Raw genomic sequence first — 23,849 nt, forward strand, 5'->3', positions numbered from 1 at the left:
ATGTAATGTTCCTCTTCCATCATTTAATGAGATAACACCCCTGTAACTATAGAAGTAGTTTTTGAAGTTACAATCATGCCACCTCAGTTGCATTACTCTTTATGGCAGTGGTTCCCAATCTTTTCTATGCTACACACCCCTAGGAAATATTTGATTAATGTCCACGCCCTCTGCAAAAGTAATATCATATTTGAAGATGAAGAAGGCTAATTTCTAATTTTTCAACCAGAAACTGAACCACATACAATACTATGGGTGAACAAACACATGCATTAACAGCAAATCCAATATGAGCAATTTGATTCTAATTTATTTAGAAAAAAATGTAAGCAGTAAAATCAGTCCCAACAGTGAGCATAAAATTCAATGGCTTCTTTGCTTCTGCTTCTCATTAGTGGGTTTGTCAAAACTATCTTGCTGACTGTGGTCTGCAGGTCTGCCTGTAGATGGCTGAATGGTGATTCATGACTCTTTATTCAAGGACACAATCCACTCTTTGTTGCACTCCCTGAAAATTCATCTCACACCCTCCGGTTGGGAACCCCTGCTTTATGGTAATTCACAGTATAACCTATTTGTTACATCACAATGTAACAAAACAGAATTAATTATAATTATCTATTGCAAATAACTATTGCAAATTACAAATAGCTATTTGGAGCTAGTTATTTCTCAGACAAGCAGCATAGGAAAGATGGCGACTTTCCACTAGGAGATGTTTGCTCAGAAAATCAACAACTTTTTTTTCTGCTTCAACGTAACATGCAAAACAATTCAGACTGAGCCTCTGGAAAATCACGTATGGTTTGCCTATTCTGAAGTGTATCTAAAGTGTATACAATAGAAGAAAACTTGAAAAGAAAAAGGTTAACAATACTGTTTCTTTGTAAGAGGGGAAATCTGCTCACTTGTAATTCACTTCCACTGAATAATACAGATCACAAAAGGGCATAGACCTTTTAGATGGGTTGAGTATCAGCTGTCCAGATCCATCCTACATAGTTTATAAAGTTACCTGGACTTCCAGGGCAAATTCCTGAAATGCATCGTGACAGTTTACCACACCAAATTTGCCAAGACTGCAGTCCATTCCTATTAACACAATTTGAATGTTGCGACTGACTTTTAAAGCAGCTGGACTGCTTATAGGAATCCGGTGACAACAAACTAATTTATCTGGAATATATCACAGGAGTATGTCTTTGTGTGGGATTTTAAAAGTGTATGTGGTAGTAAGTCACCTCTTAACTAAAGTAATAAACTAAATCCTGTGTTTAAATCCTTGTTTTAAAAGGGTTGTGCCTAAAGCAAATCTAATTACTGTATTAAAATACTGCCAAAAGGAAGTATCCCAGTTTTCTTACATTCAAAAGAATATTAATGCAACTGCCTGGAGCCCTATTAAGCACTTTCATTTCAAAGATCAAAAACTCAGTCTTTGACAAATGTATCTAAAATAATATGGTTGATATTTGATGAATTATTATAATTGGCTAAAAAAAAACCCCTACCTTTTCCTGAATTTTGAGGAGATGCTTTCATCACTTTCTTCTTCTGGAAAATTAATTAATACTTTATTTTCTGATAGGTTCCAACACAGTAGTTGAAAAGCTCTATTTTCATATTAATCAAGGTCATGAAGGAACAATGGAGGTGATTCCAAGCTATGGGCCTGAAAGTGACATATATCGATCTCCTCCACTTTAACATCTATAGACATTGCTTGTTAGAATTCATAGGGAAGTACATGCATTCACATTATTTAGGATTTTGCATTCTTAACAGATACCATATTAATTCTCTTTGCGCATGCTACATACAAAAAGATGCTGTTTGTTGCCTACCAAGGATCAGTCAAGTCACTTCATCTTATTGTGCTATTCCACTTTTGCCAATAATACTACTGTAGTTATAAAATATCTTACCTGCTTTTTTTTTTATCAAATGGTCACTGACAGAGAAGCTATCTACTGCTGCAATACGTATTTGAGCAATACATCGAGAAGAGTGCTTGAATTTCAAATGTTCCGTAATAAATATTACATTTATGTCTATGTCAGATATGAGAATCATGTAATTCTATAGATGTTGTTGGCCTGCAACTCCCAACAGCCCCTTCTAGCGCAGCTGGAGGTGAGGAATGCTGGGAGTTATAATCCAACAACATGTGGAATTCCCACCCCACTTTATACAGACAGCCCATTCTTACATCTTATAAACTGAATATCTAATACACACTAGTCTTTTAAACAGAGTGAAACCTGAATTGCATGCTGTACATATCTCAGGGTCTAACGTTTCAAATGTTATGGAACCTCATATTAGCGTTTCAGATTAAAGCTATACTAGGTTTCCAAAAATGTAAATAAAATTTACCTTCCTTTCAAAATAAAACATCTTAGGGCTAATTTGCAAGCACAAATTATAGCTCACTAAATAGAAAAGAGGGCATGCTATGATCACCATGATTTTCAGCATGTTATAGAGTATGTAGAATGCTCTGAGAATATATAATTTGAATTGTTCTCACTGTGCGGTTTGCCGCAATGTGGAATGCAATACTGGACATGTCCAGTATCTTTCTTTCTTTTCCCCTTTTGCTTTCTAAATAGTCTGATATTGTTGCATGCATTTATTCTATTTACTGCATATTGCTACATTCTACAATCAGTAACCTACAAAACCTGAATACCAGGCACCTCGGTGTCTGATTTAGATATTTCACAGCTGAAATTTTTTAAAAAGCATTGCCCTCCCAATCCCCCCCCACCTCCCCAGTGTCTGACAAAAGATGAAAACGTGGAAGCTGAAAAATAGCATGCCCTGGAAATTTTGTGGATAGAAGAGACTGCATTGCCTCATATAGTCAGGCTGCTTATGCAGGCCCAACAAAGTATGTGTAGTGTTAGGTTTCATATATCAGGATCTAGCGGGTGAAAAAAGGAAATGGAATCAAGATGGGGCTTCTTCCATTAAGATACTCCTCCTCTCCCCACCATCACAAAAATAAATAAATAAAATGGGACTACAGTGTGTAGGGTTAAGATTTCCTCTCTACCATGCTTCCAATTAAAATCATCCCATCCTAATTACTTTTTGCTGCTGGGAGAGAAACAGCCAGTAGTGCCAGGAGCACCTATCCTCCTGGGATGAACAGCAACTTGGAGTGCCGGGAGGGGGGAAGATTTTAACCCTGAGTTACAGCTTGAGCCAGTGTGGTGTTGTGGTTTGTGTGCTGGACTATGATTCTGGAAACCTCTGTTCTGAACAAATCTTGCCAAAGGAACCCTGTGATAGGTTCACTCTAGGGTCATCATAAGTTGGAAACTATTGGAAGGCGCACAACAGCAGCTTGGAATTGGCAATTAATAGTGATATCTCTGCCTCAATGATTACTGTATTGCATGATGGCATTTACATCTCATCTAGTTTGGTTCAGACTCAACTCATTTTGTACATCAGGGGGACAGGCAAAGACGTACTTACTTATTTCAAGTGAGTGGTCTGTACTCATTTTACTCGTATGTGTTATTCTATATTAAAAATATCTACAAAACATTTTACCTTTTTGGTTATTTTTTTCCAGTTCCATCTGTAGCTCTTGAGTAGGTGGAATTTCCAAAGCAGATGGAACAGGTGCAAGATACCAGTTTGTTGGCTCTTCATCTTCCAGAGATCTGATTCCAGCATATTAACACGAAACAAGAAACGTTAAGTGTTTCCAACTAAATTAATGACAAACCACAAGAGAACAAATTGACTCATGTGTCACTTCTAAATTACTCATTTTAATATTAACTTGGGAAATGTGCTATATTCAAAATGTATGGTTTGAAAAATATGTTATAAGTCAGTTAAAATATCCAAAGTATCAAGTTTTGATAGGATGGAAATTAACATTTGAAATGGAATGAATGTATCAGCTGTGAAAATACTGAATGTCTGTTAATTTTGTCATGTTTTATATTTTGTGTTGAAAATAAAAATTTTAAAGAGAAAGAAAATATGTTATATTCACAAACAAGGCTCCTGTTAAACTCCTCCAACTAAATGTAAATTTGGCATGCTGAGATCAAAACTTGACAACTATAGTTCTGCATATTTTGATATATTCTGTTATCTGATCTTCTGCAACTGACACTGCAGGAACTGTTTTGATATGGATCTCCCTTAAGAAGCCGTCTAACAAACTAACTGTACAATAAAGGCATAATAAAATATATACAGTATTATTGGAACCAACTTCCTTTCTGTGGTGGTGGTGAAGCAAGAGCTATGCTAATAGTAGCATAGCTCCCCAGGTCAGAAGCTAATGGGAAAGGGAAGTACAAGCAGTGCTGTGGCACAACTGGACTCAAACCAAAACGATGTTCAGCTGGGAGATTGGAATGTGAAAGCAGGACCAAAAACTGTAGAAGAATTTGGTCTAAGATTAAGAAATGAAGCAGGAGCATGATTTATTTAATCTGAGACCAACAATTTGTTCATCGCAAACACATCCTTTATGCAATCAAACAGGTGACTGTATACATGGAGGGCACACCATATGGTTAGTATAGAAGTGGAATAGATTAGATAATTGGAAGCACAAGATGGAAAAGCTCTATCCTGCCTGCAGAAACGAGACCAGAAATGGCTTGTAACACAGAACTTGTAATACAGGTTGAGTATCCCTTATCTGGAATTCCAGATTCCAAAATACTCCAAAATCCAAAATTATCCACATGGATAGCTAAGATAGTGACACCATTGCTTTCTGATGGTTCAGTGTACACAAACCTTGTTTCATACCCAAGATTACTAAAAAATACCATATAAAATTATTTTCTGCCTATGTGTGAGGTACATAGGAAACATAAATGTATTTGTGTTTAGATTTGAGTTCCATCTCCAAGATAACACATTACGTACATATATGCAAATACAAATATTTGAAAATTTAAAAACTCCTGAAATCCCAAGCAGTGTTGGTCCCAAGCATTTTGAGACTCAAGTGTGTGTATAAAATTACCTTCAGGCTATGTGTATAAGGTATATACCTAACATAAATGAATTTTGTGTTTAGACTTGGGTCCCATCTCTAAGATAGCTCATTATATATATGCAAATACTCATAAATCCAAAAAAATAAAATAAAAATCATGAGTCATGGCAGTTAAAATGGTGTCAAACTGTATTAATTGTGTAGTATGGCAGCAGCCCAGGGCTGATAATAACAGGGTATCTTGAAGGCCTCTCATTTACAAAGTAGTCATAAGCCAAAGCCAACTTGACAGCCATTAAGAGCAGCAACAAAAATCAGGACTGTGCCATTATATTTTACAAATTAGGAAAAATAAATATGAATAATTTCTAAAATGAACAAACTATTCTAGGCTAAAGAGATCCCATTACTGTGGCTGGGTGAAGATTAATTTCCAGTGTTTTACTAAGCATGTAATAAAACCAGAAATACAACACCTTAAAAAATCAACCACAAGTATGATTTACCAACAAATCATAGGGCCAACTTACTTTTGCTTTCCACTTGGTCCTTCAAAAAACAAATTGTCCAGATAAAAGGCAGGTTCAGTCATTGTATCGAAATGAGACATGACGTCTCAACATGCTGTAAGAGACAAAGGAATTAACGTTGTTTATTACATTTATAGTCTATTTTTCTCTGTGTTATTCTGGCAGTCTAATCCAGCCTTTCTTAATCTTTTTATCCTGGGACAGCCCTTAAAATCATGTTCAGTAAACCTCTGCATGAAAATGATTTACATCTACAGATCAAAAATAAATTTTATCCCCAAATTATGATCTCCCACAGAACTCCTACCAACCTCTTTTAGAGCCTCAGGTTTTCCTAATCTAACAAGGGTCCAAAACATACTGTAGAAATAATCCAGTTTGAGACCACTTTAACGGCCCTAGAGCAATGCTAGGGGATTCTGGGAACTGTAGTTTTGTGAGACATTTAGCCTTCTCTGTCAGAGGGCTCTGGGGCCACAATAAACTACAATTCCCAGGACTCCCTAGCACCGAGCCAGGGCAGGTAAAGCAGTCTCAAACTGGATTATTTCTGCAGTGCGTTTTGGACCGAGGAGCATAACTTTTGTAGATTTTTGGCCATGAATATACCAAACAAACAAACAAATATCCTTTCCAAGGAAGTGGGGGAATGGTGTTTTTGTTTGTATTGGTGTATATATTCTGTTTTGTGTATAAGTATATATGTTTTGTGGACTATATATGTGTGTGTGTGTGTGTGTGTGTGTGTGTTTTTGTGTGTAAGTATGTGTGTGTGTGTGTGTGTGTGTGTATATATATATTCCACAATATATATATATTTACACACACAAATACCAAAAATAGAGAATATACACCAATACACAAAAGGCTACTGGACCAATCCCTTGGAAGGGAATACACACACACACACACACACACACAATATTTCCTTACTAAGGGAAAGACTGAGGCTAAAATGACCAAGGAAAGACCAATTGCCTCACTCATTTTTCCTCTCAGTATACAGTCAAAACAAAGAGAAGCAAGGCAAGGAGCCATTTTAAAATTTCATATATAGCTAAACCAAATCCAACCTCTGAAGAAACTTGCCCAGAAAACCCAATCATAGTTTTTGTTATGTGTTATTTATATGTATTCTGCTATTATTTATTAGACTGTACACAATGGGCGGGTTTACTCTTATCTAGTTTATTGTTTGTATGTACAGTGCTGTGCAAATCTACAGCACTATATAAAGAAAGCATAATAATAATAATAATAATAATAATAATAATAATAATAATAGGTTCGCTTTATGGTGGCCATAAGTCAAAAAATAACTTATAGGCCCACAAACACAACAACAAAACCTGAACCTAGAAACATAGACAATTTGTAAGGTTTTATTTATGGGGATAGGAGGTTGGTCCTTTCCTCAGTGTTTGTCCCTGTGGTAAATTGTGACCACCGTTATTAAAGATACTCCAAACTAAGAGCAGCCCCAAGAGTTTAGCATGAAGGGTTTCTTCAGGAATATGTCTTTCAAAATAAACTGTGTCTGTGGCCTATCCCTAATTTTTAGGAAAATACAGTCTACTCTCTTCTTCCCAATGGAAGAAATACCACCTGAATAATTGGTTTATTCCTAGCCTCTAAAGGAAACCTAGAGAGTGGTGTGGTTTAAGCGTCTAACTCTGGAGACCAGAGTTCGAATCCCCGCTCAGCCTTGAGAGACCCACTAGTTGACCTTAAGCAAGTCACACCCTCTCAGCCTCAGAGGATGGCAATGGCAAACATGGTTAGGAGAAACTTGTCAAGAAAACAAGTAATGGGTTCGCCAGTCAGAAACGACTTGATGGCACACAACAATAACAACAAAGGCAGCCCAAAATGATAAAAATTGAGAGAACAGGCCAAGGAAATGCTTCAGACAACAAAACTGTTCATCTTTTGAAACTTATTCCTTTTGTAGAAGAAAAATAATTCCCTCACACAAAGACTTTTTTTGCTTTAAAAACGTACAACGCCATTTGCTTTTGTAATGTGGGAAACAGGGATCCTTGCCCCTCTTCAAGAGCTTTCAGGAGGCAAAGAAATAAACCCAGCAGTGGCAAAAGAGAAATTATGGGAGCTGTAGTTCCTTATTCGATGCTGTTCTTAGGCAACACAAACCTTACATGGATGAATGAAGGAAGGGGAAAAATGGTTTCACTTTGGTTTTGTGGCTTATGCCACAAAGATGCTTAAACTTTAACAGTGATGTGCAGAAAATCGCCTCAATCAAGAGGAGAGTTACTCTTTTAAAGAGTTTGCAAATGAATGGGACAGGAAAAGGCGGTTTATTTTGTTGGAAAATGTCATTTTTCTGGGGTGTGTAGTTTGAAATTGCAGCCCCTTAAAGCTAAAGGGTTGTATGGTGTCACCCCCACACCATACAAAACCCTTAGTAATTTTTTTTTTTTTTTTTTGTACTCATGTTACTCATAAATTGTGATTCCCGCATATCACTGAACGTAATGGCAACAGTTGTGAAATAACTAGCAAAATGTAAATTATACCTTTAAAATACAATTATCATATGCACAGTCTAAATGAATTTACATGTATGTAGTTTCATGTGGTTAAAGTGAAAATTGGGTAAGATGTGTGATTTTTTTTAAAAGAATTGTTTAAAAAATAATTTTTAAAAATTAAAAAAATAATAATTTTGTTTTAAAAAAATTATTGTGGTCCAAAACACACTGCAGAAATAATCCAGTCTGAGATCACTTTAACTGCCCTGGCTTAGTGCTAGGGAATCCTGAGAATTGTAGTTTATTGTGACAGTGAAGGCTAAATGTCTCACAAACACTACAGTTCTTAGAATTGCCTAGCAATGAACCAGGGCACGGGCAGTTATAGCGGTCTCAGACTGGATTATTTCTGCAGTGTGTATTGGACCTGTATTTACAAACCTGGGGCCTCTCCTTTTTCCTTCCACTGAGCCTAGCCCCACTCACACCATCTTTTCATTGTTTTAAAGGCAGATATTTGGGGAGCAGTAGTGTCACCCCATCTTATGGTGTCACCTTGTGTGGCCCATACACCCCACCTCCCACCTCCCACACACTGGGAACAAATTACAGTCAGCCCTCAATATCCATGGATTTTGTATCCACAGATACAACCATCCACATCTTGAAAATATTCTAAATATATATACATTCCTAAAAGCAAACCTCGATTTTGGTATTTTATATAAGGGACACCATTTTAGTACCCCACTTTATATAATGGGACTTGAGCATCCACGGATTTTGGTATCCACAGGGGTCCTGGAACAAACCCCAGTAGATAGATACTAAGGGCCCGCTGTATTACAAACTACAGGAGATAAAATTTGAATCCCATTAGTAAGACAAAAAGGTGCTTCCTCCAAGATCCAACATGTCTCCATCCTTTGTGAGGTCACAGCCCCCTTTGATAGGCAGGAGACATTGAATCTCTTAAGAGACCCATGCTCTTGATTAACTTTCAAAGACAACAATAACAATAACAACAATAATAGTGATAATGATGACAAGTCATTTCTGACTTATGGCACCCCTAAGAGAAATCTATCATGGGGGTTGCTGTGGCTGAGAGTGTGTGAGTTGCTCGAGGTCAATCAGTGGGTTTCCATGGCCAAGTATGAAACTGAATTCGCATCTCCAGAGTTGTAGTTCAACACCACGCTTCATCTCCATTCTTTGTGGGGAAGGTCATAGACCCCTTTGCTAGGCAGAGAACATTGAATTGCTCAAGAGAAGCCTCCATGATTTTAATTAAAGAGCAAAGAAAATAATAACAGTTAGTTGCTGTTGTTGTGCGCCATGGCAACCTATCATGGGATTTTCTGGGACTGAGAGTGTGTTAGTTGTCTGATGTCACCCTGTGGCTTTACACAGCGGAGCAGGAAATCGAACTCTGATCTTCAGAGTTGTAGTCCAATGCGTAAACGATTACACCATGCTGGCTCTTTCTCTAATACTATGCAGAATTACAAAATATTTAGCTGGCCCATCTTGCTGCAAGAAACAGCAGGACTTGGTTCCAGTGAGGGAAAGGAAGCCATAGATGAGCAAGATGATAGAGACCTCATTTCCACTTACAAATACAATGCACCTGTGTTATATGCGGGCACACCTTACGCAGTTTTCAGCATATGCTGAAAGTCGCTTTGGCCCTGGAAGGGATAATGGCACACGTGCACATGGCGCACGCACACTGCCATGTCACCGTGTTGCCGCATACAAGAGCCCCATTCATTTAAATGGGACTTGAGCATACGTGAAATTCCCCTTATGCCGGGGGCAGAATGGATCTCCTGTGTAAGGGAAGGGTGGACTGTAAAACAGTTTGCAATCCGAATCAATGGATCGATTTGACAGTGGAGCATGATTCACACTACATTTGCCCCGATGGCATTTTTTTCCTTTGTAAAATAACCCACTTGTTGTTCACATTGACAAATGAATTGATTCAAAATAGACTCACTTCAGCTGTCCGAAGGACAAAATTAAATCGATTCCAATCTGCATCTCATTCACACACATGCAGAATTGATTTATCAAAAAAGACACAGGAAAAATCATCATCAAAAAGATGTGTGTTAAATGGGTCTAGTGCATGCCCCCCCCTCCAAACCACTTCAGTGATTCAGTTCAAGTGTGAACCACTTCAGAGCAGTTTGCAAACCAATTTAAAATGTAGTGGGAATGAGGCCGTACTAATGTAAGTGTGTGAGAGGAAGGGAAATGAGAAGAAAAGGCAGGGGGGTGGCATCAGAAAAAGCAATGGGTAAGTTTTGAGACCTCAAACAATGGTGGTGGAGGATGAGATGGAGACCTAGAAGTGGTCAGCAACTGTGTCCTCAGCTGCCTGGAAGAAGAGGAGCAACAGCACTTCCATTGCCACAGCCCAAGCTAGCAGCCCTCGTAGTGCTTCACGGACACCTCTTCCTCCAACCAGATTCTGAACTTTTCTCGATAGGCCTGGATTGGCTGCTAAGGGACACACAAGGCAGAAAGAGGTAGCTTCTGGGTGCATGTCCTGGGTGCAAGTAACCGGGGGGGGGGGGGGATACATCTTGTGGGTGGTGGTGACTATATAGTTGGTCCTCCGTATCCACAGATTCTTTATCCACGGATAATGGTTGAATTCACAGTTTGAAAATATTCCAAAAATATAAAAATTCTAAAAAGCAAACCTTGATTTTTCCATTTCATATAAGGGATACCATTTTACTATGCCATTGTATTTAACAGGACTTGAGCATCCATGGGGATCTTTGAAACAAACCCCAGCAAATAAGGCCCAGTGTACGTTCACCCCCACTCACGGGTGTTTCAGGTATGGGCAAACATCCAGAGCCCTCTCTCAAAAACCACCATTGGGTCCTGAACCCATTCTTGATGGCCCTGCTGCCCTCAAAAGAAGACACTTAAAGTGAATTTATTTGCTTAGGTTTACAGTACAGCTATTATATGGTGGGTATAAAACAAATACAGAAACCTCACTGAAATATTTGAAATCCATAGGTATTTTTAATGAGTTATTTGAAACAAAACAGTGGAAACAACAGCCAGTGGAAACCTGTTTATGTTATGCAGGAACCACAGAAACAAAATAAAGTTGTGTTTGCACAATATTTATCAATACACTGGACACAGTCATGTCAAGGTTAAATACTTAGATGCCACTGATTTCAATGGGAGAATTAAACATGCTAGTGGTCCATGTGGTTAGGGGAGTTACAATAAAGTAACTTTTCTAAGGTCTGGTTTAAAGCATCATTAGTAGAATCAGTGAAATGTACGGGTGTTTAACTTTGACTGGGTTTTATCTACCCATTGTAGTTTTAGAAATCAGTTTCCCTTTGTTACCATTAGAAAGACTGTTTTCCAATTCTTTTGCCCCGAGGCAAGTTTCCATCTTAGTTTGCAACATCTGCTCTTAGCTGACCAGACTTTAAAGATGAAAGCGACCATACAAACTGTTCATTTTCACAAACTATTTTTTTCTTAGAGTCTTGTCCCAAGATGGCATCTCCTTCAACACTCATACACACATCCCATAAAATATATAGCAAAGCAGCCCCTTAGCAGCTCTGAGACAGTTTAATTTTTGATTTCCCTCAAGCCCAACATCTGATCAGCCATATGTTTTGAGTCTTTTTGACTCACAGAGATCACATAACAAGTCATAAACCTGTACATTCTGGAGCAATGTGACTAGAAAAATCACGAACACCAGAAAGTCATGGGTCAGTGATCCATGCAGCAATACAATAAGACATGTTCCATCTAAGTACAAATCTGTTAAAAGCCTGAGAAGTTCCATGGATGTTTACCACTGAGTAAAGGAGCACAAACAATTTTCCATGCCAAGGCTGAATTATTACACAAACACAAGTAATAATAAGTGAAAGGGTGAGTGTATAATGAAGCAATGTGGTAGCCATCATTAGCTACTGGAGCAGTGCCTTTAAAAGAAACAAAACAAGTTTTATTTTGTGTATCTTCTATGACCAATTAAGAACTATTAATTTCAACAGAAAGGCTGCTACCTGGTTGTCTTTAGAACATCTTTGCTAAACTACTTTTAATGGTCAGATTTAGTACCCTATTGTTTAAATCAGTTTCTTTTTGAACTGAAAAATAGTGACTCAAGCATTTTTTTAATGTACAGTCTTTTAGTTTTTTTGCAGCTCTTACAAGAAATAAAATTCAAACAACATAATTAATTTTCTTGCTTGATGCATTATGAGCTGATATTTTGTTGTTGTTGTTGTTAAAAAATGTTCACTGACCTCAATAGCCAGCCTTTTGACTGTTGTGTCCTGCAAACACTTATAACACCTGAATAAGCTTACTCATGCAAATTGTTTCCCTGAAGTTAGTCAAGTGCATAAGTGGTTGCCAAATTGGGCCCTAAGAGAACTAAACACAGCTCCCTCTGGACCCTACCAATACTGTTTGTATGTCAGCCAGAGGGAATCTCCCAGGAGTGAGACAACATTTTTCTCTCCAGAGGCCGAGAAAACATTTTATGCAGCACTGCACTAACTCATGCCTTTTCAAAAAAGTCAGGTTCTGAAGTTATATTCTAAACAGCTAAGTAGCTTTCAGTAAAACTAACCTCTCCTTTCTGTGTATGTCTCTTTATGTGAATTTTATTTTTTGTATCCCCAGATTAATCCCCTTAACTGGCAGTTTATTTACTGACTAAATCCCTAACTAACTAGTTAGGCCTATAACTAACAGTCATTCTGACATGAAGCTAAATCCAACATCAGTCTTATCTAGAATAAACCCACTGAAATGAATGGGAAATAGTCACAGTTAATGTAAGTGCCACTGACTTCAATAAGTCATCTGCAACAAGAATTAGTGGAAGCATCTTGACATATTCAGACCCATTTTGTTGATGTGTTTCTAATTATTCATTATCTTTTTACTTTACAGCTTTACATTGTTTCTGTAGTGTACTGAGTATGTATTTTGATGTAACCTATTTAGAGATTTAAGTATATCAAGCAGTATAGAACCACTATAAACATATTTAATAAAAAAAACCGCCTCGGTTCAATACAGGGAGAGGTGGGATACAAATTATTATTATTATTATTATTATTATTATTATTATTATTATTATTATTATGTCCAAGTTCAAGTAAAACATTAAGAAATGGTAATTAAGTCCACAAATAACAGAAAAGTTCTATATTCAGAGAAATTCCACCAGTTCACTGGGACTTAGAAAACAAAGTCCGCTACATAATACATCATCCTAGATGTACAACAATTAGAAGTTCAAATGTATGTCATCTTCACCTCTTCAGGATGGTCTGGGACTGGCCCATTCATTCAGAATTGTTATGGTTTCTAAAGGTGAGTGAGCAACAGTTATCATGTTCTGTAGCCATTATGGCAAAAAGGAGGAGTAGAGTATCGCATCATGGCAAAAAAGAAGAGTAGGGTGTCGTATCTTAAGTAATAACCAAAGAATGTAATTATTAAGAGTTAATTTTGCTTATTGTCTCCCAGAGGAGTTCTGCAATTTCAAAATGGAAGTAGTAGTGTCCAACTGACCAAACATAAGCAATCATAGTCAATACAGACCGGGTCCCTATAATATACAAGTTGAGCACCCCTAATCTGGAAATCCAAAATCCAAAAACCTCAAAGCCCCAAAACTTTTGCTGCCAGCTGCAGCATTTGTCCTCATTCATCTCATCAGGTAGTGAACAAAGGAGTTTATCAAACGGGATGGGAGGCTCTCAGTTTCGAAAGAGAAGATAGCAAGGTCAATTCGAAAATTCATGCAATTCCGTGATTATGTATTACATCTTAAATTCACTGTAATGGCCTCCTTGAACGCAACCCAGATTCTGTGCAAAGTAAGCAATCCCATTGGCGGGTTCTGAATCGTGAATTGGCATCCTTGCACATGCTCAGTGAGACTCCAGATGACTGGAGCATAACATATTTAGGCGAGTGAGAGAGAGGAACCAAGGAACCCCACAATTTACATAAGAGGTTGGCAGGGGGCCGGGAAAAATGGTTGAAAGAACATGCTCTATTCACATTAAAATGAGCATATAGGCGGGATACAAACCGCCATATAGTACGTATTCTATACGTACTAGGGTTAGGAAGGGGCGGTGCTTCTGCACCCCCTAACCCTAGTACGTATAGCATACGTACAACATGGCGGCGTCCCTTCCACATGGAGGCCGCCATGTTTACGTACTGGACGCATAGCGTCCAGACGTGTCGCTGCGCCTATGATGTCGCAAATGCGCCAGCGGCGCCTCGCGACATCATAAAGGCGCCGCAAAAAGAAGCTCCGAAATGGAGCTTCTTTTTTGCTCCGCGCAGGAGCCGCGTGGTTTGGCTGCTGCAGCTCCCGTGTGGAGCAAATGGCGCCGGTGGGAGACCGTCGCAAAGCGGCGGTCTGTATCCTGCCATAGTACTCTTGTCACATTAAAACGTGAATATAATGGTTATCCAATAGCTCCGGGTCCATTCCTCTTAATTAACAGGCAGTAGTCTCCCTCAGCAATGCTGAAGGACAAGCAGAAGCAAAATTGCAGCAGAATTGCAGCATGGCTTCATGGGAACCCCCCCTTCCAGATTGGGGAGGGAACCAGGACCAAGGGAGGCATGTACATCACACCAAACAACAGCACACTGAGTGCGAAGTTGCCTAGGAACAGGGTTTGTGACTTTGCTAGTTCACCGAATTTACTTAACTGTGGATTGACGCGTGATTGCATTTGGAGTGCGTTCAGAGTGCATTCGGACTGCCAGCAATCGCATGTGGTTACCTTTCACACAATAACGTGAATACGCATGATTCCATTCAGGATGATACTGGATTATACTTCCAATTTCAGTCGTGTGATATCGTCCGAAGAGACATGTGAAATGGTGGGAGTTGTGGATTCATGCTGAGCACTATACTTGGATTTCTGTCATTTCACAGCTCCTCAGTCTTCTCTCCAGCCTCGCAAATACAAGATTTAGGGCCTCGACAGACTGGCACTAAACGTTGTCCCCAGGGCAGAGTGGGGGCATGGTGTCCACATGATGCATGCCCCAACACTGCCCAGACGACGGCATCATACCATGTGCCTAATCACATGGCAGGTGTCACCACAGCATTCCTTTGGCACTGTGTCCAGATGACGCATGTCAAAAGGAGCACCGAAAACTCACGGTGCTGACAGCTATGGCGCCCTTTCCACTGTACAAAAAGGAGTTGCCTTTTGAGGCTCCTTGCTCCACAGACAGGCCAGATCGGGTCAGCAGCGTGTAACTGCTGCAGCCCCGATCCGGCTGGGAAAAGGGTGGCGTTCCACCACCCCTTAGGGGCTGTCTATACAGCCCCAAACTAGGCTATGTCTGAAGACAAGACATGTTACATATGTGTTGATACAATACTTGTTCATACAATACATGTTGTTTATTGTATAAACAAATATAGGCATTACAAAATCCAGAAAAATCAGAAATAAGAAACACTTCTGGTCCCAAGCATTTTGGAAAGGGGTACTCAACACAATATTTGGTTCCTGTTGTAAAACTCTAGTTCTTATACAAATTCCTCTTAAATACCTTATACGAATGAGAAAACAGAAGTCAAATCCATTCCTAAGTCCAGTTTTTCACAAACAGATGAGGAGACAAACCTGTTTCTGGATTGTGTTAGTTCAGATAATGGGTTGGAGGTTCATGTGCCCAAAATAAGCTAAGAAATGAAACCATGTACATAGAAAACTTTATGTCAGGTCAAAGCCTAAGTTAAAACTGTAGACACTGACATCAAGTTATCTATCTGATCTGACTTATTTTTGTTTGGAAAGCTTACTTTTGTGTAATCATGTGAGTACCACTAGCAGTTTGAGGGTTTACTATAACTCCATTCCCTTCCAGGTGTTTTGAACTACACTTGTCCCTCCCCGTTTGCAGACTTCCCGTGTGCGGTTTTGAGTTTCCATGGATGGGAAACTAGGAAGGACAAAATGGTGCATGCAGGAATGCACCGCCATTATACTGAATGGGGCTTTATATCCATGGTTTTTCTATTTCTCAGGGTGTGTGTGTCTGGAACGGATCCATCGCAAACTGAGAGGAACGACTGTACAACTTCCAGAGGTCTAGATCCTGGAAATTCTAGTTCAGTTCTAGAGGACACCAGGTTGGGATAGCTAATTGGTTGTTTCTTGTGAGAATCGGGCCAAAATGACATAGATGACATAGATGAGTGTAGTGGTATACAAATGACATACATTTCTGTGGGGATATTTAAAAATGGCCATCACCTTCAAATGAATACATACATACATAAATAAATATTCTGCCTTTTTCTGTCAATATGGGACTCTTATGGTACACAACATAGTACACATCCCCTTATGTGTGCTATCAATCTACTAAAAAGAACTGAGTCTATACATTGTGTGAATATTCTAAATTAAAATGCAGCCTGCTGACTGAACCTGAGGGACTTCTTCCCATCAAGAATCTATAAGAATTCAAATTCCTGCAGTGCTTTTGGCAAAATGTGTTGAAGATACTTGGTTAAACACTCTCCATGTAGCCTCACAGTAACATAACTGCCTTGGTGACAGCAAAGGACCAAAGAAAGCAACATGATGCAAAAGGAAGGAAAAACTCTGTCATATTACATTTTTGATAAAACGCACACAAACAGAAGAGGTTAGAAACACAGCAGAAGAATGAGGTACGTCAAGGATACCAGAAGGAAATGGGAGCTAGAAACGAAACACTTTTATAACAAGATGACTGCTGACAACACTATAGAAAGTAGGTGACAGCATTTCAAAGTCAAGACATGTTACATACTTGTTGATGTGTTTACAACGCAGATGAAAGGATAGTCTGAAGATTTTGCAGAGAAATGTCAGATGACACCTTTGACATTGATAAAGTTATTAAAAACATTTCCCTTGAATAAAACCATCAAGGTAAACTTTATAATTTGCATACGCAATCTGGAGCAGTGGCTCAGAGTTTTTCTTTTACTATTTCAGCTATAACGTTATGTATAGAATTCTTATTACATACACAAGCACACACATAGATAACAATTGACTCAGTCTTGAGTGCCAGTTCCTTTGCAATCAAATGGGCATCACCATGTACAAGAGGGCAACAATGAGGTTTGTAGATGTGGGGAGAACCCAATGACAATTAACCAGGCTCACAGATTGCTGAGATGGAAATGGAAAACTGGGGGAAATTGAATGTAGTAGCCAGAGATCAGAATCTGATTCCATAATGGAACATGTGACTGTGTCCAGATATAGCCTTACATTGTGCAGATACTCTCTTGGTTTTGGTCCTCAAATATCAACAAGGATGTTAATTCTGATGTATTAGTAGTCCATTTCTTTAACATCACATAGACAAGATACTCCCACACCCCACAACTGAACAAATAAGGACGCGGTGGCTTAGTGGTTAAGACGCTGATTTTGCTGACCGCAAGGTGGGCAGATTGGCAGTTTGAGACCTAAGCGCCATCAGAGTGACCTCCCATCACTAGTCCCAGCTTCTGCCATCCTAAAGGCTCTAAAACATGTAAAAGTGCAAGTAGTAAATAGGTACCACTTTGGTGGGAAGGTAACAGCATTCCATGCACCTCAGCACTTAGTCATGCGGGCCACATGACCATGGAGTCATCTTTGACAACGGTGGCTTCCTCGGCTTAGTAACGGAGATGAGCACTGTCCTCTACAATCGTACATAACTTGACAATCACGTCAAAGATCATATGTTGTGTCCAAAATCTGGACTATGCCTTAAAAAAAGAAAAGCCCTCTTTGGATCTTAGCCTGAAATTTCAAATAACAGACCAGAGGATAACAGCATCACCTGACACCCTCAAGATCTATTGGACTTCAAATCCCACATCCCCAACAGTCATGCTGTCTAGGATGCTAAGAGCTGTCATCCAACACATCTAGGAAATACCACATTATTAAAGGCTTACCTATCAGACTGTAATCATGCATCCCAATAAGATTCATGCTTACTCTAAAATTACAGTGGTGCTGGTTTACACTACATAATTAAAATTCCATAAACATATAATTGGGAGCAAACTCTTTGAACCTGGTGGGACTTAATTCATAGTCACTCTGTGAAGGAGAATAGTGTTGGAGGTTGCTATGCAACCTATGTAGTATTAATCTGCAATCCGTTATTTGAACTGATATGGGGATGGCTACCAACCTGGATGGCTTTAAAAGGGGACTGGACAAATTCATAGGGGATAGATTTATCCATGACTACTTGTCACAATGGACACACATTTCTTTCAGCATCAGAGGCAGCATGCCAACTGCTTTGGAACACAAATGAGAGGATCTTGTTGTGCTCATATCCTCCTTATGGACTTCCCATAGGAAACATAGGAAATAGGCCATTATGTGAACAAAATACTAGACTAGATAGACCTCTGGTCTGACTCAGTGCAGCTTTTCTTACATTCTTAAAAGAACTAAAGAAAGGTGGTAAACATTGCACCCTGCAGCAGCAATCTTGCCACAATTCTCCTGCCTGGCATCTCTCATTGCTATGACTAGTGCAAGCATGGATACAGAAGAAGCTTTGAGATGGACTTCCTAAAACGAAAATTAACGTAACAGATGATTATCATTATCATGAGATGTGGGTTGGGACCTTTCATTATTCCCAAGGGCCACATTCCCTTATGGCTTCCTTTACTGGGGCTGCATGTCAAAAAAGTATAAGTTTGCTAGTGTGTTTTTAAATTTGTTATGGTTTTATTCATTTTACTAGCTGAAGCGTATCTATCTCTGCCTGGCTCTGTACTCACTACCTTAAAAGTGGACCTCCTGTTCTCCACCTTTTAATTCCATTATTCTTATCAGGAGCAACTCAAAGAGGACTCTCCCATTTTTTGTACTTTTAAAAAGTCAAGAATTGTAACATTCGTGCATTAGCCATGTCTTTTTTTCTTTATATACTTCTTGCCTCGGGAATCTTAAAGCCGTACCCCAGAGAACCTTCTTTTATTTTATAGCTCCTAAAAAAATGTAGAAGAAGCTATTTCCTGATTAATTATGGAAGTCCTCCCTTTTTTTGTTCTAGGAGCCCCCAATTTGAATTTCAACTTGAAGCTAGCCATTGCATCTTGGGTGACAATAAAAACACTCTGACAGATTTTGAGGCATTGTATACTAGGACACAAAGCCAACGTGGTATAGTGATTTGAGAGTTGGACTATAGAGTTTATCACACGGAAGGCAAAGCGCCCAAATCCCATGGATAAATGGGGTTTAACTCCCATGAATATCATGCAGGAACTGGATTGTTTTCAGACACGTCGGGGCACTTTGGCATTAACTCATGCAAAAAGTGGCAAAATTGTGCCACTTTTTAACTTCAGATTTCCCTGAAGTTAAAAAGTGGTGCGATTTTGCCACTCGCGTGATGTCATCTCTTGCAGGATATTCATGGATTTAAACCCCTTTTATCCAAGGGATTTGGGCGCTTCCCTCCCATGTGATAAACTCCTATGACTCTGAGAAATCAGAGTTTGAATCCTGACTCAGCCATGAAACCCACTAGGTGACCTTGGGCAAGTTACACTCTTTCAGCCTCAGAGGATGACAATAGCAAACCTACTCTGAACAAACTTGCAAAAAAAAATAAAAAAAACACTCCACAACAACAACGATACTAGGACACTTCAAGCATGGCTGTCCCTGCCTATTCACCTGCAGAAACAGCTGTGATGGTGCTGGCTGTGACTATTTTATTATAAACTGCCTTAAGTTCCATTTGTTGGAAAATAGCACAATGAACATTAAAATAAATAAATAAACATGGCTCTACTATTTTACTGTTCTAAACTACATGACATTAGCTCATCAAGGAAGGAAGATAATGCAAGAGCAAATACTTAAGCTCAAAATGCCCAAGAGTAACCTGTCATTGTAATCACTGCAGCGAGGTAAACCACTTAATCCCTTTCCTTTCCCCTTTGCCATAGTTTAAACTTTAAACAGATGCAAGTTAGCCCAAGAAGTACTCCCTGCACACCTTGCAGAGAGATTGTAGAACTAATTATGACACACAATGATTTGAAAATGCAAATGTGGTAAGTGTGCTGCTTATATTGTAAGAAAAATAAATGATGCCTTTGAAAATGGCATGTTCCAGATGTTTAAGTGTCTAGGTATATATTATTTAAGTACTAGTTGTTAAAACTCTGTGGATATCCACATGATTCATGTCACTTTGGATTATGGCTCCACTCGGAATGTAAGGTCACCCACAAAACAAAACACAAAAACTTAGGATAAATATGCATTTCTCTAAATCATCCCAAACTTGTATGTTTCTTACTTAGTAAAGATCTTTTCAAAATTCTTCTTCAAGAAACATTTTCCTCGTCTGTAACTGCATTGCTGCCTAATACAGTCCTCCCTTCCCTTATGTGGGTGATCCGTTCCAGACCCCCCCCCCACATAAGGGGAAAACCGTGTATGCTTGTGCACCATTGAAAACAATGGGCATGTACATGTGATGTGGTGCGACACGCACACCATGAGTGCACGCACCATTCATTAGATTGTACCACAGCTTCAGATGAAAGCTGCGGTATGCTGAAAGTATGCTGAAAGCTGTGAAAGGGAAGTCCACATATGGCGCGGGCGGACTGTAGACTCAACACAATATTTCATTTCTTCTGGAGTTTGCTGATGACTACCCATGAAATCATTGCACAGTAACAGCAACAATATCCATGCAGGGTGTGCAGACAAACCATTACCCCAATGAAATTTAGGTTGATGCATAGGTGAAGCAAAAGAATTGCATTGACCAATACAAACCAGAAAATTTTACAAGACCTAGATGCTGCCAGAGGGATAACATAACATAAAATCAATTCCTTACATAATAAATGTCTTCCCATAGTACATGTAAGCAAACAAAACTGATTTTATGGTAGGAAGCAAAATATTCTGCGCCAGAGAGCTAGTATTTAGAATGCTTGGGATTCCAGTCAGAAATGCTCAATTATTCAAGCGTCACGGTTAAGTCAATGAAAGCTGAATAACAATCCCATCCCCATTATAACAGGATCCATTATTTGAGATTCTCCAGCCACACACAGTTTATAAGCACAACTGGTGTTATTCATACAAAACTAAGCATCATAAATGTTACTGAAATATGTTCTAATACCACTAAATGGATATAAGGGTATTACAGACTATGGTGGGTTCCACACCACCAAAAAGTATGTGCTCAGCACGTACTAGGGTTAGGAAGGGGCATCCTTTCTGGACGCCCCTAAACCTCATTTCTGCATTGCGATGTGCAGACGCTAAGCATCCGCTATGTCAAAATGGCAGCGCCCATGTAAAATGGGCACCGCCATTTTGTACATGCTCTGCCGCCATTTGGTATGTGCTCTGGAGCACGTACAAAATGGCGGCACCCATTCTACATGGGCACCGCCATTTTGACGTAGCGGATGCTTAGCGCCCGCATGTCGCGATGCAGAAATGACGCTGCAAGTGCACCATTGGCACCTTGCGGCATCATAACCACACTGCAAAAAGAACCCGCTTTTTGCCGGTTCTTTTTGCTGCACCAGGGAATCGTGTGGTTTGTCCGCTGCGGTTCCCTGGCACAGCAAACATGGGCGTCAGGAGAGCACCCTTTTTTGGTGCTCTGTAAAGCGCCATAGTTGAGTTAACAACAGAGGAGCATACAGAGCTTGTATTTTTTATATTATTTGTTTGCTTACCAACTGAATTTGTATGCTGTTCTACAAAAAAGTTCTCAGAATAGGCCAACGAAAAAATAGAAAAAATAATTTCAAAAACACTAAATACAACTGAAGTGAGAACATACCATGAAAACACAAGTTGCAGAGTGAAAACAACTTTAAAATTGTGTCACACTAAGAAAGCGGGGGGAAATAAAAAGCTAGTTGCCTCTGACCACAATGTAATTGTTAACTGAGTCTCTCTCCACAATGGGGACTTACAAATATGACTTCCTTCCCCAAAACATTTGGATATACTTGAAATTATACTATACTATACTTAAACTTCCCTATAGCGATATTATAAATCTCCTTCTATATTTGTATTTTCTTTTTCCTTTTTGTAGAGATATTTTGTTGGTTCCCCCCTGCTTTCTCTCATCTTTCTGTTTGATTTGTCTATCTATCTATCTATCTATCTATCTATCTATCTATCTATCTATCTATCTATCTTATATGTAGGTAATAAAAATATTTTTAAAGGAACTATATTCCATTCTTGAGAAAAGAGTCTGAGCAAAAGAGGAATTAATGAGGTGATCGCTGTGGTCTGTGTTTATTTGGTATTTAATATGGCACTTTTCTGATTAGGGACATCACTTTTTGTTACACTAAAAACAAAATCTAGTTCCTCCTCTTCTTCTCTTCAAACCAATTTACACTAATTGATGCCATTTATCACTACCCTGAAATATTGCTTGGAAAGGTAATAAATAGCAAAGCTACTCTGCATCAAGTCAAACAATTGAAGCATTTAGCTTAGTATCATTTACATGACAGATGAAGGATTGGAAAAATACAGACAGTGGGCTACATATGGCTCACACAGCCCTCTTCTGACGTTTCCACATCTCCCAGGGCATGCCCAAACACACAAAGTACCCTCCATTTAAAAATACCAAAAAATGAGCAAAACCACTCCAAAAGATGGCAGTTTGTCTCCAAAACATGATGGTTCACTCACAGTCCCAAAAACTGAAAAATGACCAAAAATCAGATGAAACCAGAGGGAAGTCAGGTCATTTATTGTGTGTGTGTGTGTGTGTGTGTGTGTGTGCTTTCAAGTCACCTGTTGAATTATAGTACCCCTATAAATTTCACAGAGTCTTCTTAGGCAAAGCATTCTCAGAGGTGGTTTTTCCTTTTCCATCCTTTGAAATATAGGCCTGATACAGACAGGCCAAAATAAAGCTGCTTTGAGTCACTTTGGACGTATGCTGTTTTTTTTTTTTTTTTTAATCTTTATTGAATTATTTACAACATAAAAAGGGCAGTACCAAAACATTTCCAAATTCTTATTCCAATATTTCTTACCCCTCCCCTCCCCCACCCCACCCCCTCACTTTCTATTTCACTTACTGCTTATTTATTAGCTATAAAGTCTCTATTTCTCACAGATCTATCACTTTGGACGTATGCTGTTTAAATGATACATGCATCCTAAGAGTCCAGAAGCCACACCAAAGCCATGCTCCAGTCAGCTTTGGTGCACCTTCCTGACACTTGGGACTGATGCATCATTGAAACACCACACCTCCAAAGTGACTCGAAGCAGCTTTATTTTGGCCTGTCTGTATAGGGCCATGGTCTAAAGCACCTGATATTCCACCTGCTAAGTTAAATGGGTGCAAACTACTTTTGCAATTCAAACTCAGTTTGCACCAATTAAAGTAAACTGAGGACAAGGAGGGAAACTGTGAGGATAAGAGGGAAACCAGAACATTTAAAAAGTAGCTGAAAAAGTGGGAGATAGAGGATTAACTAGGACAGTCCCGCCAAATTACAACATTAGAGAGTACGTCAAAAGAGTTAAGAGAAAACGCTTTCATCTTTGTATTATCAGTCACAGAACAACTGATCAGGAACTACTCCAACACAGTTCAAAATGGACCACCTGGTTCAGATCAAAAAGGGTTGGGTTGCTTTTTCCCACTCTTGGTAGCCTCTTCCCTACAACTAAAGAAGAAAAACTGAGGTACATACAAGTTCTTTAGATATTT

At 39.1% G+C, this 23,849-nt stretch overlaps 1 protein-coding gene across 13 annotated transcripts in view; it reads right to left on the reverse strand.

Moving 5' to 3' along the window:
* Positions 1 to 23,849, reverse strand: part of LOC149316470 (putative ATP-dependent DNA helicase HFM1) — a 101,320-nt gene that overhangs the window by 55,128 nt on the left and 22,343 nt on the right. For 3 of the 13 annotated variants that reach the window (XM_089515591.1, XM_089515592.1, XM_089515579.1), the window contains exons 1-4: positions 7,120 to 7,218; positions 5,515 to 5,608; positions 3,565 to 3,677; positions 1,512 to 1,554 (exon numbers count right to left, since the gene is read on the reverse strand). In XM_089515591.1, coding sequence (XP_089371717.1) covers positions 1,512 to 1,554; positions 3,565 to 3,677; positions 5,515 to 5,594 — 236 coding nt within the window. In that variant the 5' untranslated portion in view covers positions 5,595 to 5,608; positions 7,120 to 7,218. Of the gene's footprint in view, positions 1 to 1,511; positions 1,555 to 3,564; positions 3,678 to 5,514; positions 5,609 to 6,447; positions 6,537 to 6,927; positions 7,051 to 7,119; positions 7,219 to 7,240; positions 7,316 to 7,485; positions 7,618 to 8,447; positions 8,495 to 23,849 lie in introns of those variants that run through there. The other 10 variants (XM_089515582.1, XM_089515580.1, XM_089515589.1 and 7 more) reach the window with 8 other exon arrangements.

The sequence above is a fragment of the Sceloporus occidentalis genome, unplaced genomic scaffold (genome assembly GCF_023333645.1).
Source record: "Sceloporus occidentalis isolate IW3139 unplaced genomic scaffold, rSceOcc1.0.p SCAF_3, whole genome shotgun sequence".
NCBI lineage: Eukaryota > Metazoa > Chordata > Lepidosauria > Squamata > Phrynosomatidae > Sceloporus > Sceloporus occidentalis.